This window comes from Podarcis tiliguerta (assembly GCF_965153285.1).
Source record: "Podarcis tiliguerta genome assembly, chromosome: 2".
Taxonomy (NCBI): Eukaryota; Metazoa; Chordata; class Lepidosauria; order Squamata; family Lacertidae; genus Podarcis; species Podarcis tiliguerta.
In genome coordinates this window covers 64,765,733-64,784,042 of record NC_139535.1, presented here as the reverse complement: position 1 = coordinate 64,784,042, position 18,310 = coordinate 64,765,733, and the positions used below count along the sequence as shown (strand labels likewise).

The following is an 18,310-nucleotide window of genomic DNA, read 5'->3' as shown; positions in this document are numbered from 1 at the left end:
CCTCCCCTCTCTCTTGGCATGCTCTGCCAGTTTCAGACAGATAAAATTATTCGCAAACAATTGTATTCTGAGAAATGAAGTGGTGATCTTTTTCTCCTCTGCCAAATCTATATAATCTAGGAAGCCAGAAGCATATTTTGTTGCACAAATGGACCACATCATAGCTAGTACATAGGCCCCAAAGCAATGCAACATTGAACTGAAAGAGATTTTCTCACAGGAAGCAAGGTGAATCCATTCATTTAGGCCAGGGATGGGCAATTCAATCAGTTTTGCAATCTGATTTGCAATCTGAATCCCCATAAACTTGTTCTACCTTATTTCTGCATTCATCTACCGCTCTTAATTAAATTAACTGCAAAATCAAATATGTATTATAAACACATTTTCTCTCAAAATGCACATTTTTCCATAGTTCTCAAACCATGATCTATGTCAGAACATTTGGAACATGTGAAGAAAGGTGATGTGTAATAGAGTTCCCCTGGTTCATTTGGGCCAGAATTCACAAAAATCAAATTCATCAAGCAGCCTAGGTCAGGCTTAGCATTGTATACATATATGTAGATTTAATTAATACAGTGGTACCTCTGGTTAAGAACTTAATTCGTTCTGGAGGTCCATTCTTAACCTGAAACTGTTATTAACCTGAGGTGCCACTTTAGCTAATGGGGCCTCCTGCACCACCACCACACAATTTTTGTTCTCATCCTGAGGCAAAGTTCTTAACCCGAGGTACTATTTCTGGGTTAGCGGAGTCTGTAACCTGAAGTGTATGTGACCTGAAGCTTCTGTAACCCAAGTGACCACTGTAAGGGTCAAATTCAACATCACGCTAGGATGAACATTCCATCTGTGGAAGCATTTCCACTTGCCAAACGGAATGATCCCTCCTCTCGCCCCACCATATGCTATTTTGGGGGCTTTCCTAACTCCAGTGGTGGAGCTTCATGCTCCAGCACCGGGGGGGGGGGGGTCGGAGACCAGGCGGGGGCTAGTGCACGTCCTGGAGGAGGGGGCTCCACCTGCAGGGGCAGGGCACCCAGTGGAGGCAGGGGGGCAGCCGCGATGGCACCCTGTTGAGATCGCGCTGCCGGGGGCGGGGCACTCCCCCCCACTCCTCTTCCTCCGCCAGTGCCTGGCTCCCCCCAGTCAATTTCAGGGAGTGTGGAGGAAGGAAAGCCCCAATGGGTGAATTCCTTCCAATCCATATTTTTAAAAATAATAATACTCTGCCTGTAATGTTAGGCTGATTCTTCACTGTGCTCTATAGGTCTTGGCCTTATATATAATTGGGGGGGGGGGGGAGAGAGCTTTTTCCTTCCAGGGGTTGCATTCTTTCTTCTGGTAGGTGGTGCCAGAGGCAAAAGTAGACAGGGCAATAAAGGTGAATTTATAATTTACAGAATGCTTGTTTCTTCACACTCCCCTCTCTATCCTCTGTCTAGGCAATTGCAAGCAGAGTTGAAGGACACATTCTAGCCGGGCAAAAATGCTCAAGAAGGGTTCAAATCAGGGAACTGAGGGCTGTGCCTTGGTCAGATGAGAGTCCCAAGGATCAAACACAGAAGCCTCAGATCACCCCTGTTGTGAAAGAAGAAAGTAAATGCTGAAAACCTAGCATTTACCTGCTCCAGGGTTCAGCAGCACACACTTTCATGGCTATTAATCTCCCCTACTGCCCCTCGCTCTTCCTTATCTGCCAACATTGCTTTCATTTTCCACTTCAGTTTTGTATGTGTGTGCTTTGAACTGAAACTCATACAGTAATTCCACTGGTTTATCAGTTTGTATTTGGCTTTCAAAAAGAAAAAGGAAAAAGACAACGACAAAGCAGCTGAGGGGATGCTTACCTTTTTGACCTCGTATTTAATGGCCAGCTTGATTCTGCTCAGACTTGGGCGATGATGCTCAGTCCATGTTTGCATGTTCACATCTCCATTCAGAATGGCCTCCACTTCTTCTGTGTCCCTGCAGAGATCCAGCACACCCACCACAAAATCCTTGCATTGCATAGATAACTTCCTATAATCATTCTAATGAAACAGAGAAAAACAGACGTTTTAAACATCGCAGCATGAATTTACTTGGTTCTACAGCCACCTACAACTTGAAGGCCACAATATACCTGTGTACAAATGTAATGTGTGTCATCTAATGAAGCACTTGCATGAGGACACATGAACGGGGTTCTTCCTGTCTCACTACTGTACTGTAGTCCCCTGGGCCCCTGAAAAGTTTTGTCTTAGGTTCAGAAGACTCTCAGAAGCACAGCTGTCACCAACCTAGTGACCTCCAGATGTTTGAGAGGCTCCTACAATGCTCTACAACTTCAATCAGTCCCTGCCAGCATTGACCCCACTCACCAAAATGCCATTCCCACATTATTTTCCCATTTAAACTGGATTCATTGCGCTGTATCCAACACTGCCAGACCCTCCATGTCCCTATTTTTCAGGGACGTCCCTGATTAAGAGAAGCCAGCCCAGGAATGTCCCACTTTTCCTTAGGATATCATCGGAGAAATGTTGGAGGGTGTGGAGTTATCCGACCCCTGAACCGTCTGAAGGCAATCTGGTATAGGGAAGATTTTTAATGTTTTATTATGTTTTTATATATCTTGGAAGCTGCCGAGAGTGGCTGGGGCAACCCAGTAAGATGTGTGGGGTATAAATAGTAAAATTATCATTATGGAATGGGCCGTCCCTATCTTCATCGGAGAAATGTTGGAGGTATGGACTGCGTGAGCAGCTCTCACTCATGCAGTGGGCCCTCACTCCCTCATGCCCTCCTGTTTGTCCCCCATCCCTCTGAAACAAATTTTGAGAGTCTGGCTGAGGCTGCAGGAGAGACAAGGTGCAAGCTCCATTGCACAAGTGGATTTCTGCTGTGTGAGTGGAACAGCAGTGTTGGATAAAACCCACTGTTTCTGCAGAAAATCCAATGCGTAAAAATATCCATAGAAATTGCAAACCTTATTTACACGGGGGTGAGGGGTGGGAATATGAGATGGCCTTTTGATAAGAATGATTTTGTATGAATGTTGTGAAACACTTGTATGCATTAGCAGCACAAAGGCCACAATAAGGCGACTTGTAAGAACATATTTCTCCCTAGTAGGTGTATTAAGGGTGGCATCCCTATTCATGAGCATGGGTCAGGGTGTTAAGCATTAGCTTATGACCCTTGCAGCATGAAGCGGTACACTCTGGTAAATGTGTTCGATTCATCATCTGTAGTTTACATGATCTCGTGCTTTTGAGAAAGCAACATTCTGTACCTGAAATTACTTGAAAGGACGAGGAATGTTTGCTTCTGCAGACACACAGATATCTACCACTATGTTTTTCCCCTAGATGCAAATATTTTACCAAGAGCAGTGGTAAACTATTAACAGTGTATACAACAAAAAGTTTGATCCTATGAATCAATGTTCATTGCACGATACTTTGATTCAATTTTTCAAAAAGTAGGCAGTGAAAGAGTTATGGAAACAAGTCACAACCAGGCTTCCCTCTTGTTCCAAACTATGATTGCAACAAATACAAAGCACATAATTATTATACGAGACAATCTGCATACAGAAGTAGAGAACGTAGCGAGAATCAAAATTGCCCAAATAGGTGACAGGTGTTAAAGAACCATCTTGTGGAAAGGTCAGACTGCCTCTTCAATATGTGCTAGTCTCAATTCTGTTCTGCAAATGCAAAGTCTTCTATATTGCAAATGACAAAGGTTTCCTGTTTATGACTAGCAATCATAATAGTCAGAGCATGATACAAATGGTTAATTCAAATAAAACAGTTGCATAGACTCGTATAATTGAAGAGCTGGAAGGAATTGTGAGGGTCATCTAGTCCAACTCCCTGCAATGCAGGAATCTCAACTAACGCGTCCATGACAGGTGCCCCTCCAACCTCTGCACGGTAGCCAAAAAAATCATTTGATGAAAATAAAAGAATGTGAGAACAAAGGTCATCCTAGTGGGGTTCAGATCATCAGAATGGCATGATGATGTACAGTAAAGATTCTACACAAGAGTCCTTTGAGGGAATAATCTAGGCTTCGATGCTATCCTACACACAGTTATCGGCAAAAAAGTCCCATTGCACTCAACAGGGCCTACTTCTCATAGAGGATTGCACTGTTCATTTTTATTTAAAAAAATTATCTCCTAAATGGTTACTCAGGCATAAAGGCGCTGAACAGAATTCTCTTGCAAAGGCAGTTGTTTTGCAGAGTCGCACACTTAATCTAAGTAATTCTCTCTCTCTCCCTCCCCTCTCTCGTCATAGTTGATAATCCAATCAGCAGAAGCAGTGGAGTGTTTGGATCATCACAACATAGATATGTGGCTTGTGACTGGCCAGATGTTCCCTGCCAGGCCATTAGTGTTAGTGGCCAGTCAGCAGCCACACTTTAGCATAAGGTGACCCTTGCCTTTGCTGCTGCCTCATGATGCTCAGTGGTAAGGACGCACAGCACACCCCCTTCGCCACATGTGACCATTCAGACCAGGTGCCCCCTCCCTATAAGTAATCTGCTTATGAGCCACCACTGCACATGGAGATATAAAGCCCCAAACTGGAGACTGAGTAAACACAATGACATTCAAACAAGATTAAAGTTAATGTTGACGCAATGACAAAACCCTGATAGATGGTCCCAAACCAGCAAATACAAATGGCAGTCACAATATAAGCTCTCACAGCCTCGAGAGATCTTTTCAAATTAGCTTTGATGAGTTAATTAAATTCAGAGGCTCACATAATTAAGCAATCAACCAAAACCTAAGACAGCAAAACCTGTTTGTTGATGAGGTCATGAGTTGCTTTTCCTTACACTTTTCTGGATTCTTTGGAAGTCTTTGGAGACTTTCAGAGGATACCATTCCTAATAAATCTGCTTTGTATTTCCTTGTGCTGAGACTGGGTATATTTGTGTTGTTGTTGCTAGTATCTAAATTCACAGTTATGTATCCTGCTTCCTTCTGCTTGGTGTTTTTCATTGAGATTATTTGCAGAAATTTAGGATGAAGATGGTGGCAACCCGTGTTGTGCAACAGGGATGGGGAGCCTGCGTACCTATGGATGTTGTTGGGCTACAGCTCCCTTTATCCGTAAAACATTGGAAAGCTTGGTTGGGGTTGATGCAAATTCAAGTCCAGCAACCTCTGGAGATCCTATCCCTGGGTTGGAGAATTAGACAGAAGGAGGGATGGTGCCAATCTGAGCTCTGTGGCTGTGTTCCCCTCCAAATTGTGCTAGGACGTTTGCATTCAGCTCCATGTTTGCATTGAGCTAGTGTGGCAAAAACAAGTGTCTGAGCACCAAGCTGAGATAAGGGAAGGGCAGCAAGCTGAGCTCCATGGTTGTGCAATGCAGAACACCTTGTAGTGAGCCTATTGTGGGAGGTAGAATGTGGTGCAGATGGTCTAGCTTAATTTGAACACCTGCACTATTGATGTTGGAGTGGTTGGTGAGGGCTCTGTAGAAATCCATACAGTGGCTGGTAAGTGTCTCTTCTGGTAGCTTCTCAAGTTTGCACAAGAATCCCCATGCACCACCCATATAGTCAAGCTGCTCAACTGAAACGTGAGTAATGTTGACAAATGTGTAGAAGAACTCTCATTTGAAGATTTCTTCTGAACACACTCCTCATTGTGAGTCTGACCCTCGTATTCAAATTTCCTCTTTTTTCAGTGCTTACATGGTGGTTCTTTGATAGCGGCATCAACATCAAGGGCTCTTTTCCAGTGACCACTGGCTTTCAGTATCTGGCTCCACTGAACAGAGGCAGAGAATAGCACAAAGAAAGGGGCAATAGACTCCTTTGATGATGAGGCTGCATCTGAAAGTAATAGACTGAGAGAATGACAGCCATGGAGTAGGAACAAAGCTTGTCAGTTCAGTGTAAGCAGTTGTTGCCTGGGCACCCTTTTTTGTCCTATCATATGGGTACCATTATATAACTTTGGTTGTGGCAGCCCTTAACCGTAATGGTGTTTTCCTCAAGTTTCTTTAGAAAAAGGTCCCTAAGCCCTTCTGTGGTTAATTCATGCATTGTTCTGAATTCTACGAAATATTCCTTTACAGAAACATTTATCACCCACCTTTGTCAACAAATCTTACAGGGATTTATATCCGGTGTACAAACTTGTATGACAGAGTAATACTTGGCTATGTACAGCCTGCTCTGTATGTTCTCTGACACTTCCTTGGCCATAAAGACTATCAGTTGATTCTCAATGGTTTCCCCACAGAAGTGATCATTATGCGCCTTTGAAGATGCACACTGCAAATGCTCACCCATTACCTCATCATACTTGCCAAGCAGCTTGTACAAGCCGCAGAAAAAATCCATTGTTATCTGAAAAGAGCTTATCTGAATATCCCCAGAATGCCAAGTTGTGTGCCACCAGGAACAGTATAATATCTATTAGGCATTTGACCCTCCAGTGCTGAATTTCTTGGTTTATAATCCACTGATGTTCTGCATCAATACATCATTTTGTTTGTGTGCTGAACATATTAAATAAAGGCCTACAGCTCCATGAGAGTCATCCTTTGAGAGCCACCCACACCATTGGGATTCTAGAACTGCAGGAGGAGTGCCCTGAAAGCAGAGCAGCAAACAGGAAGTAGCTTAATCTGGGCCATTTTCATAGGCATTGCTGGGGAGTAGCAGACCTTCTTTGAAGAGGCTCTGAGCCTCTGGAGCCTCTGTGGTGACCAAAATACTACAAGGATGGTGGGGGAAAAAACCTCCCGATTTGTCCCCATTCCTTCCCATTTGGCACATTTGAAACCCACTGCTGTGGAGGGAACCATTGTACAATGTAAAACCCTGAGTCTCTTGGAAGCAATGGCACCAGGTTATAACTGCATTGGCACAGCAGGACCTAGTTCTATTTGCCTGAGATGACAGCCCTGAACATTAAGCCAATCATTAATTATCATGGAAAACAGGGTGTGAGAATGTTGATAGATGCTAAAAAATTTCTCTATTTATAAACTCACAGGATTTCAAAATATCACTCGAAGCCACATGTTTGCATCATTTGACTAGGAGTAATGTGAAGTAGCTCAGAGCATCTTCCTTTTCCTACATTTCTCAGAGCATCCAGCTTTATAAATAATGCTGAGTGGTTTATTAAATTTGACAGTATTTCTGCAGGGAGAGTTGATAAAGATCACGAAAGGGCATATGAGACAGAAAAGTGCCAAGGAACAAAGTGTTGTTATGCCATCCAAGAGATCAGCCTTAAGACCCTGCAAGCCACTCAGGCCCCCAGCTTCTTAAGTAACATCTGAAAAAACAGCTTAGGACAACATTACATGAAACAAGCAGGCACGGATATTGTAAAGCCACAGAGGTGTTTCTGCTGATGTGAATGCAAATAATACATATAGTGCATCACAAGGATCGCATAATGTATGTGAACCAAGTGAGTAGAAGCTTTATGCATACTCTGCATGATTTGCAGGAAACCATTATGGTGGCAGAAACTGTGCTGCTCTTAGCCAGTGTGCCTAGTAAATAGAGTGGAGACCCAGGTTCAAATCCTTGTTCAGCCACACAGGGCCACCCCAAGACATTTTGCTGCTGGATGCAAAGGACAAGATAGACATTTTGCTTACAGAAGGTGAGTAGATTGGTCGCTGAATCTTATTTCACCAGCACTCCCTGCCTCCCATCATCTGCCACCTAAAGCAGCCTCCTCACCCTGCCTAATGATAGTGTTGGCCCTGAAGTTCACTTGGCATCTTTAGGCTAGTCACTGTCTGTCATCCTAACCTACCTCAGAGGGTTGTTGTGAGGATAAAATAGAGGATGTGAACAGCTCTGAGTTTCTGGAAGGAAGGACATGATAAAAATGTAACAAAGACCATCATTTTGAGTGCAAAGTACTAACTAACAGTATAATCTTAACCATGCCTCCTCGGAAGCAAGTCCTGTTGAATTCAGTGGGGATTACTCTCAAGTAAGTGGTGTTAGGCTTGAAGCCTAAGTTAGCAATTCAGGTCTGGTGGAAATGCATAAAAGTTACTTAAGTTCTGGGTGAGTCTGCCTGCCAGACAAATCAATTTACAATCACAGAAATTAGGTGAGTCCTTCTATAATGAAGTGGGGTCCTGACTTGCTGCCAATTGTGAGGTTGCAGAGGCAGGAGGGGATGGGATGGGGAGAGGACAAAAATAATTTGGAAGCCTTAAATTCAACTTGTAAACTCACTTCTAAGACCGAGATTGCAGGCTGAATAAGTATTTGCCAGGTGCCACAGATAAACAGGCTATCCACCTAGGATTCTGCGATAAAGGAGCAATGGCTTTATCCTTTTTTAAAAAATAAAAATAGAAAGCCATGTTATGTTTTGAAAACAGACACATCAAAACACATTGATAGCTTTTATGGAGATTCAGATCTGTATGTGCTTCAAGTCCAGCAGAAGCTGAGGTTGGGTGGTGTATGTTTTGGACTAACTGGAGGAAAACTTACAATGCTTCTGATTACTATTATTTACTATAGAACAGGATCCACGCAGCAGAAACAATCAGAACATTGTTTTCTTGCACAAAATGTACAATATCAATTTTACAAAACTCAACCATAATAAAAGGTTTTCAAATTAGTCATTTCCTGCTCTTTTTGACCCCCTTTTGCATGTGGAGATAAAAACGCCTAATTTTGGTGTTTGGAGAAAGCGACTGGCACTTGCCATTCATTGCAATTTAGCTGAGTACCTTGTAATTATCTGCTGATTATGTTCTAAATGAACTCTGTAATGCCTTTACATCTGTTCAAAGCCGCACACATTTTCTCGATTCAGAAGGAGCTGAAGCAACGTTGCTACTTAATATCGGTTAGAAGGAATACAATGAGAGCAGCCAGCCTACCTTGGCTAATTAATGAAAGAAAAACAGCTTTTTTAAAAAACGAGATAACTTAATGGATTGAGAGGCTGTCAGTGGAAACAGTGAGAGAAAAATGGCACACTTGCTCTTGACAGCTGCTTTCTTCTGAGATGTGGCAGAGATCTAGCAGTAGGAGGTTGGGAGTAAGATTCGTACACCCCAGCATTAGATTAGAAAGGAGTGCGTACACTTTGCCAGTCACAGATTCTCTTTTTTTGTGTGTTCCACTGACTAGACATAAATCTGCGGAAATCTGCAGGCAGCAATTCTTAAGTGTGGAGTCAGTGTGATATGCACTTCCTTTACATAAGAAGAGCAATGGTGTGTGTGTGTGTGTGTGTGAAATTCACAGCAGTAGTCACCCATGATAACTCTATCCTCCTTGCTTTGTTGAGTTAACCCCCAGGCAGTGGCAGCACTTAGGATTTTAAAGTGTCATTGCTCCAACTCAGCAAGGAAATCTAAGCATGGAAGCAGTCTTCATTTCTACTGAAGTTGGACTCATCTGAGACTGAGGGGCTCTCTTTTCCAATACAGAGAGCATTTTATGGCCTTTTGTGCCCAGGACACCACGAGGAAGAATCAAGGCATGAGTTTGGCTTACAAGCATGCAAGAAGGAATGAGCAGGTTCTGTTGCTTTCTTCCTAAAGTTTCACATAGGTTGTCAAGTTCTGACCCAACTACCCCTGCAAATATTATTGAATAAATAAATACAGGCCTTCTCCTTCCTTCGCACCAATTGGTCTTACCAGGTGGTATGGTAGCAGTTACTGGCCACAATGTATTTCTGTTTTGAGCAGGCATGCTGCAGAGGAAAGCTTCAGACAGCCATTTTCACCTCCCAGCATCCCACATGGGTCCAGAAGTGCATCACTCTGGGATCCAAAGATGGTAGGTGCCACTGTCTGGATCTTTGCTTGGCAACATGCACCCTCTCTTAAAATAAAAAAAATGACATTGTAGATGGCAGTTACTGATGGAGTGTGGGTTTTTTGGGGGGGTTGGCCGAGGCCTCCCAGACCTGTGTCCCATTATCTGGCTCTAAAGGCACCACTGAATGCCAGTGCAAGGAAAAAAATAACATTTATCTTGACTTCCTTGCCAGCTTTCCAAAGAAACACATCGTTTCAAATATCTCAAGTGCTTATAAATATTTGCCAAACTGCCTTAAGATGAAATATGTGTAGTATGCTTGGCCAAATTGGATTTCCTTCCACTTATTTATTTTGCCTAGGAGTTGCCATATGTTTGGAAAGCAGTCAAGTACTGAGTCTGCCTGCAGGAGAATGGGCAAGAGTAGAAAACTGCTCTGCATAAGACAAGAGATTGGGAGAGCACTGATAATTTTTGTTACATGAATATCTACCTTCAACTATGAGGGTCATTTGTGAAGCCTAGCAGGCTGGAGAGCAAGAGCAAGCCATGATATCTCAGTGGATAGGGTGAAAATACTTGCTAACTTTTAGGTGGGGTATGACAACCATTCAAAGCAGGGATGTTCAATTATGCAGACAGCTGCCAGATTGACTTAGATCGAGGTTTGCTCTCTACTACTGTAAGTCTTGTATTTTCTCTTATGCCCCCAACCTCCAGACAAAAATAGGAAAGGGATAGGTTAGTTGGTGAGCACCCACCACCAGAATTATTGGCAGGAAATCACACTCCAATTACCATTTGCTAACAGGGCTTGTTCCAGGGTGCACAGAGGCTGGGCAAATTGCCATTGTTCATCCACCCAGTGGGCTTACTGTGATGGTGTACTGGGCACCAGCACTGACACAATCCATAGTGGGCACCTATGAGCCGCCAATTATTTTGACATTCCCTGCATTGAATTGTTCTGGGACATAGTGATAATATCAAAATGGAATGTTCCTATCTGTCTGCTTCTCTATAATTGCGTGTGAAGACCCCCAAAACTACCCCCAAATGAAGACACCATAGACAAAGATTTTAGTTTAAGATTTTTGGCATTAAATTTTGGCCACAACTTTTTTGATTACAGCATGTGAGTGGTTGCTTAGGCATTGGTTCCAGACTACATGAACCTTCATGGTGGCAGGAACAGGACTGACACTGGGCACCACCATATGTCAGTAAGGGAAAGCATCCTGGGGGAGCAAGAACTCCCTTCGATCTCACAGCTCACCCCAGATGCTCCCAGGGGCATGGCTCTAGCCCCTTGACAGGGTTCTGAAAAGCAAGGAGAGCCCCTGGGTTCCTTTAATGGAATTCCATAGCAGCAGTGATGGAGGGGCAGGCACAGCCAACCATGTCCCCTCCCCAAAACATTGAACCAAATGCCTAACTGCCAACCTTACAAAGTTGTGATGATTTGCTACACGGTAGGCAAAAACCAAGTGGCACCAGCCAATCAGCCAAATTGCAAAATTCTTACTGGGCCCCTGCTCCAAAACAGATGACCCCTAGACAGGCATAGCAAGGCAATAAGAACAATCCTAAATATAGGGAGAGGAGGGCAATGTGCAGCAACTTAAGTAGCCCCTCAGCAGCCAATAGCCAACCCAACTGACCAAATTTCTGCCCCAGCAACATGGGGCGTTGTGGCCATCCAAACGGTCCCTCCCCACAACAGGGAGGCAGTTTCTACGATCTCACCGCAACACATGCCCTCCATGATAGAGGACCTGACTTAGGAGACACTGAAGAGAGACTGGTGGACAGATGCAGCTCAAGGTCCCTCTTCAGGCAATCACAACCAGCAACTGCTTACATGCATTAGGCTTATTTGCCAGTGACGAGGAGGCCTGCTGTTGGACCTTTCATCGGCTGCAATGACCACAAGTTACTCTGTGTGACCAACATGCACTCTCAGATGCACCCAACTTTTTGGGTGGGTATGGAAACCACTGGGTTCAGGTAACAGCCCTAGTTTCACTTTACAGAAAATATTGAAATGTAAATAGACCAGCTGTCCCAGTGGCAGAAAAAGAAGACTTGTACTTTCCCCTTCCATATTTCCAGCCTTAATTTGCATTTTAATTGTATTTCTCAGTGTTTCTGAGATCATTTGAAAATACTGCTGACAACTGTTGAAACTATATTCTCCATATGTATTCTCTGTATCTACTTTGAACGTGCTGAATGCAAAGCGGATCGGAGAAACTTGTTCCTCCCAATTTTATAGATAATTTGAAGGTCCTGTTGTTCCTACCTGCCTAAGCAGGAGGAAGCCAAGAGAAGAAAAGATAGCTTTTCTTGTAGGTACATTTATGTACAGTGGTACTTGGGTTAAGAACTTAATTCATTCTGGAGGTCCATTCTTAACCTGAAACTGTTTTTAACAGGAGGTACCACTTTAGCTAATGAGGCCCCCACTGCCACCATGCCGCCTAAAGCAAAGTCCTTAACCCGAGGTACTATTTCTGGGTTAGCGGAGTCTGTAACCTGAAGCATCTGTAACCTGAAGCGTTTGTAACCTGAGGTACCACTGTATTTGTTTACTGTACTATATTTATAGAACCGCCCTAAAAAAGAAGCTCTTTGGGCAGCTCACAAAACAGAATACATTAACATATAGTTTTTGTTGTTTTATATTGTAACATTTTATTTTTTAAAAAGAAAAAACCCTGAAATCCAGTTAAAACACTTTTAAAGACACAATTTAATACCAAAAGGCCAAGACTGTGAACCATAAGGGATTAGATAAATTAGATGAATAGAAAAGTATTTACCTGGAACTGAAAATGCTATTAAGATGGCTCTAGGTGTACTTCTGATAGTCCTTCATTCATCCTTTCTTTTTAGATCACTCTTCAATGGAGGGTCCTAGGGTGGTGTCTAGTTTATTATTAAAATCTCTTTAGAAGCACTTTTCTCATTTGGGTGCTGCATAAAGACTTCCTTGTTTTGACCAGGCATTTTCAGCATTTTAGCATATAATTATTATTTCTTGGTGTTTTTTTGGTTAAGCTGCTCTGTTGATTTAGTTTAATTGTTTAAATGTGGTTTATGGTCTGTATTTTGTTTTGTGTGATTTTATGCATTCTGTGCCCTCCCTGGTGTCTATTGAGATGCAGAGCAGGTGACATGCATTCTAAGCCAATCCTCTCTTAAGCAGCTGCCCTTGAGATGTTGTTGTTCTGCAACTCCTACCAAGCTGGACCATTACCCATGCTAACTGGGGCTAATGGGAGCCCAGCAACCTCTGAAAAGAACCTGGCTGTTCTAAATATAGGCATCCTAAAATAGTAGGAGTTTTTTTGTAGCTCCTATAAGCTTCAAACAAAAAGCAAAACTACATTCTAAAATGTCACCAATTCTGTTCGATTTTTAAACATATTCAACACCTCACCATTCTTCTGTACACAAGAGAGAGGAATATCTTGAGGTTTATGAGGCAGTTTTATAATGAAAGCCACTTCTCAGTTGTTAAGGTGTTTGTCACCACACCACTCTAATCTGAATTGGCTTTCAATTCCACATCACAACTAATCCGCATGCCTTTGATTCTCCGGCTAATTAGAATGCTTTTCTCTCTTATAGATATATCCAAGCATATTTGTGTGTTTATGCTAAAACACCTGTTTTTAGCCGATAAACAACAGAGTCTCTGGATATCAAGCTTAAGCTGTGTAGAGTGCATTAGGCAAGCACTCCGGTATGCAAAGATCGAACAAATCTCCACATTCATTGAGCATAATTCATTTTGCATCTCATGCACATTATACCATTAAAAGAGCACAAAGCGGGAGTGTTGTCCCCTTGGGGCCTTGTATCATCCATTCTGCTAACTGTCAGGACTTCCTGGGTTGTTTTCAAGATACATAGGAATATCCACCTTTCTTTAAAAAGAAAAAAAAAAGTGTGCTTCTTGTGAATAAATGCCTAGAGAAAAAGATTAATGATTCACCTGAGTTATAGAAGCACAGTGATTTAATAGGAATTGTGGATAAGTTTGCAGGATAATATATGACTCCAACTTAACAGTAGCTCAGGGATGGGGAACCTGACTTACACCCAGTCAGCCCCAGCCAGCATGGCCAATGGTCAGGGGAGATGGACGTTGTAGCCCAACAACATCAGGAAGGTCAAAGTCATTACATGATTTGTCATTTCAGATGATTCACACATGTGCATATACGAACATATTTATCCCATATTTCATGATGAGATTCCTTTGAATCTGAGTTGCAGCCATGAACTGCTACCATAAAGGACATGAAAAATATTTGTATGACATGAAAAATATTTGTAGTACTTGATCTGTGGCAGTTGATTCAGACCATCACAGGATCAAAATAAGAGTAAACATGTGTGAAGTCAAGTTCAGAGCAAAACTGGTAGTGGTACAGTCAAACCACGATTCCAAAACACCTCTGTTTTGGAGCATTTCAGCTCCTGAACACCATAAACCCGGAAGGAAGTGTTCCAGTTTTTGAACGTTTTTTCAGAAGCTCCTGCAGCCAATCGGAAGCCGCGTCTTGGTTTTTGAACATTTCGGAAGCTGAACAGGATTCCAGAACAGGCTACCAACCAAAGTTTGACTGTACTGAAAATGTTCCCTCAACACATGTGCCACCATATTGCATATATTAGTGGTTAGTTGTAGAAGGCACTTAAAAGTTCAGTGTGTGAATTGTGTATCAGACACTACACCACTTAAATTAATGCGATGGCAAGTATATGCCAACCTTGGATTTCAATATGCAACTAAGGATGCAATCCTATACACACTTGCCTGCGAATAAGTCCAATTATTGGCCTCCCTTTCTCAATTCTAAAGAAGTCTACTTCTTGCCTGAGACTGCAGCAGAAGCAAATGATGCACTAGGCAGCAAATGGTTCTCTAAACTCTGCTGATATATATTTTTCTGCAATGAATTTTGCTCTCAAAAGTGACCATTTTAATTTCATAGCCTCAAGTCCCTGAACCCTGCATGGAGAAAAAAGGCCCTTCATATACAGCTCAGCTCTTAAGACAGTCCTTAGACTTTCAAGAAAAAAATGATTAGTTTTATTCCAATCCTGATATAGCTGGTGATATATTTATAGCTGTAACAAAACATTTCATCTCTGTATCAAATTTTCAGAGTCTGAAATAGCATCCCGTTTTTCCACTGGGAAAAATATACAGAGCTCCAAAGAGTAGTTCACTGGCTTGACAGTACTGATGTTTCACTGATATAGGTCGGAGTAAATAAAACACAATCAGTATTTAAATGAGTTCAATAGAGCTAAGCTATACACTTACAATTAAATTAGGCATGGGTGCCAGCTCATGACATTTTGCTGTCGGGAAGAAGAGCCAAAATAACACAGTTTCCGCTGCACCCTACTAGGCTCGACATTTTTTTAAAAAAAGACTGGTTGCACCACTCAGACACCAATACCTGCCTTCATCCTCCACTCATGGTGCCACCTGAATATGTCAGCTTTCATTTATTTCTGATTCTCCCTTTTCCAAGTCTAACTTAAATTCTTCATTTTTTTGCATCAGCTAGCATTTTTTAAAAGTCCTCATGGGAATTCACCAATATTTTAATACAAATTTATCCTAATGCACATTTGTATATAGCATGTTGGGCAGGTAGTTTATATGATGCATCTTGGGACTCAGCTACACTAGTCAAATACATTGTTATAACTGCGTTATAAACATGTGGCACCAGGTGGCGCTGTAGAGCAATAATATGTTGCCAATGGGATTTTCAATAAAGAGCTCTTACGTTTTTTTCTGTAGCGTTTCATCTGTATTGATCCAGCCTAGGTATGTTATTTTTACCATAATATTCACTTTAATGCACACTTTTACCCTAGTATGTGCCTTGTTGTGCACATCAGTTGGCTGGAGAACAAAAATTTGGAGAAGCATGGATTTTGAAAGAGGGTTGCATTTCAGTTTGAGTATTTCTTTAGGAAGTGCGAGTTAGGTAGGGTCGTCTTTAAATGTGAACTGAACCAAATTTACCCCCCACCACCACTGCACCTGAGGCAGCTCATTTCTCCCTCCTGCATGGGCAACCTGACTCTGACTGTGTACTGCCAAACAGGGACGTACCTAGGGGTTGGTGAAACTGGCCCCCATAAGGGGCACAAAAATCACCCCAGAAATCTGAGTAAAGTTGCTGGTTTAGACAAGAACTGGGAGCTGAGCAGTAGGAAAAATGGAAAGCTAGTATGAAGATAGACCACTGAAGAATATGGACTATATGATGTATGTGTGTGTGTGGAAACACACCACCACCATCATGGCGAGATCAAAAGCTGTCCATCCATGTCGTACCGTGGCACAAAGAAGTGTGATTTTTTTTGCTATTCCTCCCATTGGCGGAGGAACCCTCTCAGGCACCCGGGGCGGGATGCCGAGGGATGGGCGAACTGCCTGGTGGCACTTGTGCAACGTTTGTATGCACTGCGCATGTGCAGCAGCTCATACGGATGCCTGTATGGACTGTGCCATGCACAAGCAGCAGCAGTAAGGACACCACACGAGCGGCATCTGTACTGACTGCGCACGCACCCTCGGCCACTCTACAGCTGGGGGGAGGCAGCGGGCCATCTTGTCACCCCCCAGAGTGGTACGTGGAGCGGACCGCCCCCTCCGCCCCCCCTTCGTACGCCTCTGCTTCCTCCTCACCTCACTGTCACTTGGGTCGTGTGAAATGTAGTGATTTCTAATGTGGCTATTGTGGTAAAGTGATTTTTCAGGGGGCCACTGATACAGCTCCTTGCCAAAGGTGCAAGGGACCCGAGGTACACCTCTGCTGCCAAACAGTAACGGGCATCCTTTGCACCTTTAGAAAATGAAGCCAAAGAATATTGTGTGATGATAGAGTGTAGCTTCCCTGCCTTCAGAGTACCCAGGTAACATCATGAAGATATACAATTCCCTCACTCTTCATGACCAGTGCCACCCCTTGCCTGGTTGCAGTGACAATTTCAATATTGTCATGACTCCATAGCCAGGGAGACTACAGCACGCAAGGACTCGGCGATGTTCTCCTAAACAGAGTATACCCTGGGGAAGATTTGGATGGAGATATTTCACTGCTATGTGATGCAAGCTTGGATGGGAACATTTCAGACAACCTTACTCAACACTTACAGTGGGCAGCAACAGTCTAATTAGCCAAAATCAGATGAACATAGCAAAGAACAATTCTAAATGGGGATTTGCTCCAAATCCTTCTTGCCATGAAGAAGCAGTAGCAGCTTCTTTGTCAACTGTCAAGGAAGGGGGGCCCACAGTCTCTAGGTTGAACTGTTCTCTTAGAAAGGTCTTCCAAGAAATTCAATAGTACCATGCTGTACTGCAAAATCCATTACTTTTTGTCCTAGGTCAAGCAGTTTCCCAAGTTAAACCAATAAAGTTGTGTTTAAAATAAGACTATATCCTTAATTCCCAACATACTCACAGCCCACTGTTGTTTGTACTCAGCTTTTGTCACTATGAGACATTGCCTGCAAACTTAGATACTTCATTTCTTTTTGGAATGTAGAAATGTATTCTAGGCATTATTTGTGACTATCAGTTCAGCATGAAGACTGTGGTTCTGTGGGCAATAGTTTGCATGTCAGAAAAAAACTTTGTTTCTTCTGTAACTGTAATGCAGAGGTAGCCACCATGACGCCCTCCAGATTTTGCTGTGCTGTGACTCCCAACAACCCCCACTATTGACCATTCTGACTGGAGCTGGAGTCCGTCTTCATTTGGAGGGCACCATGTTGTAAGAAACGCGGGGATGCGGGTGGCGCTGTGGGTTAAACCACAGAGCCTAGGACTTGCCAATCAGAAGGTCAACGGTTTGAATCCCCGCGATGGGGTGAGCTCCAGTTGCTCAGTCCCTGTTCCTGCCAACCTAGCAGTTCGAAAGCATGAAGTGCAAGTAGATAAATAGGTACCGCTCCAGCAGGAAGGTAAACGGCATTTCCATGCGCTGCTCTGGTTTGCCAGAAGTGGCTTAGTCATGCTGGCCACATGACCCGGAAGTTGTACGCCGGCTCCCTCGGCCAATAAAGCGAGATGAGCGCCACAACCCCAGAGTCTGCCACGACTGGACCTAATGGTCAGGGTTCCCTTTACCTTTACCTATGTTATAAGAAAAGTTCAGCAATGCCATACAGGTCCCATGAGGGCTGTACAATTTCATTCCTTGGAGATTTTTTTCAGTCAAAAATTGGAAAGAGATCTGTTGGGAATGCATTGACATTTTAGAGCACGGAAGAGGATTTCATGAACCAGTGGGTCCTGCTATTTTGATTGGTTGCTATTTATTACTTTGCCAATTAGCTTTTTTTAAAAAAAAGAATAATACATGTGCATTAGGTTTATAGGATAAAGTCCAGTCAAGGAGCAGAAATCAACTAAGCATACGAAGCCTTATCTAAGAACTCAACTTTTTTTTCTTTGCAAAAGAGGCTCATCTGCTTC

At 42.9% G+C, this 18,310-nt stretch overlaps 1 protein-coding gene across 2 annotated transcripts in view; it reads right to left on the bottom strand.

Annotated features, from left to right (window-relative positions):
- TRPC7 (transient receptor potential cation channel subfamily C member 7) overlaps positions 1 to 18,310 on the bottom strand; it is a 105,810-nt gene that overhangs the window by 60,447 nt on the left and 27,053 nt on the right. For both annotated transcript variants that reach the window (XM_083428809.1, XM_083428810.1), the window contains exon 3: positions 1,854 to 2,036. In XM_083428809.1, coding sequence (XP_083284935.1) covers positions 1,854 to 2,036 — 183 coding nt within the window. The remainder of the gene's footprint in view (positions 1 to 1,853; positions 2,037 to 18,310) is intronic.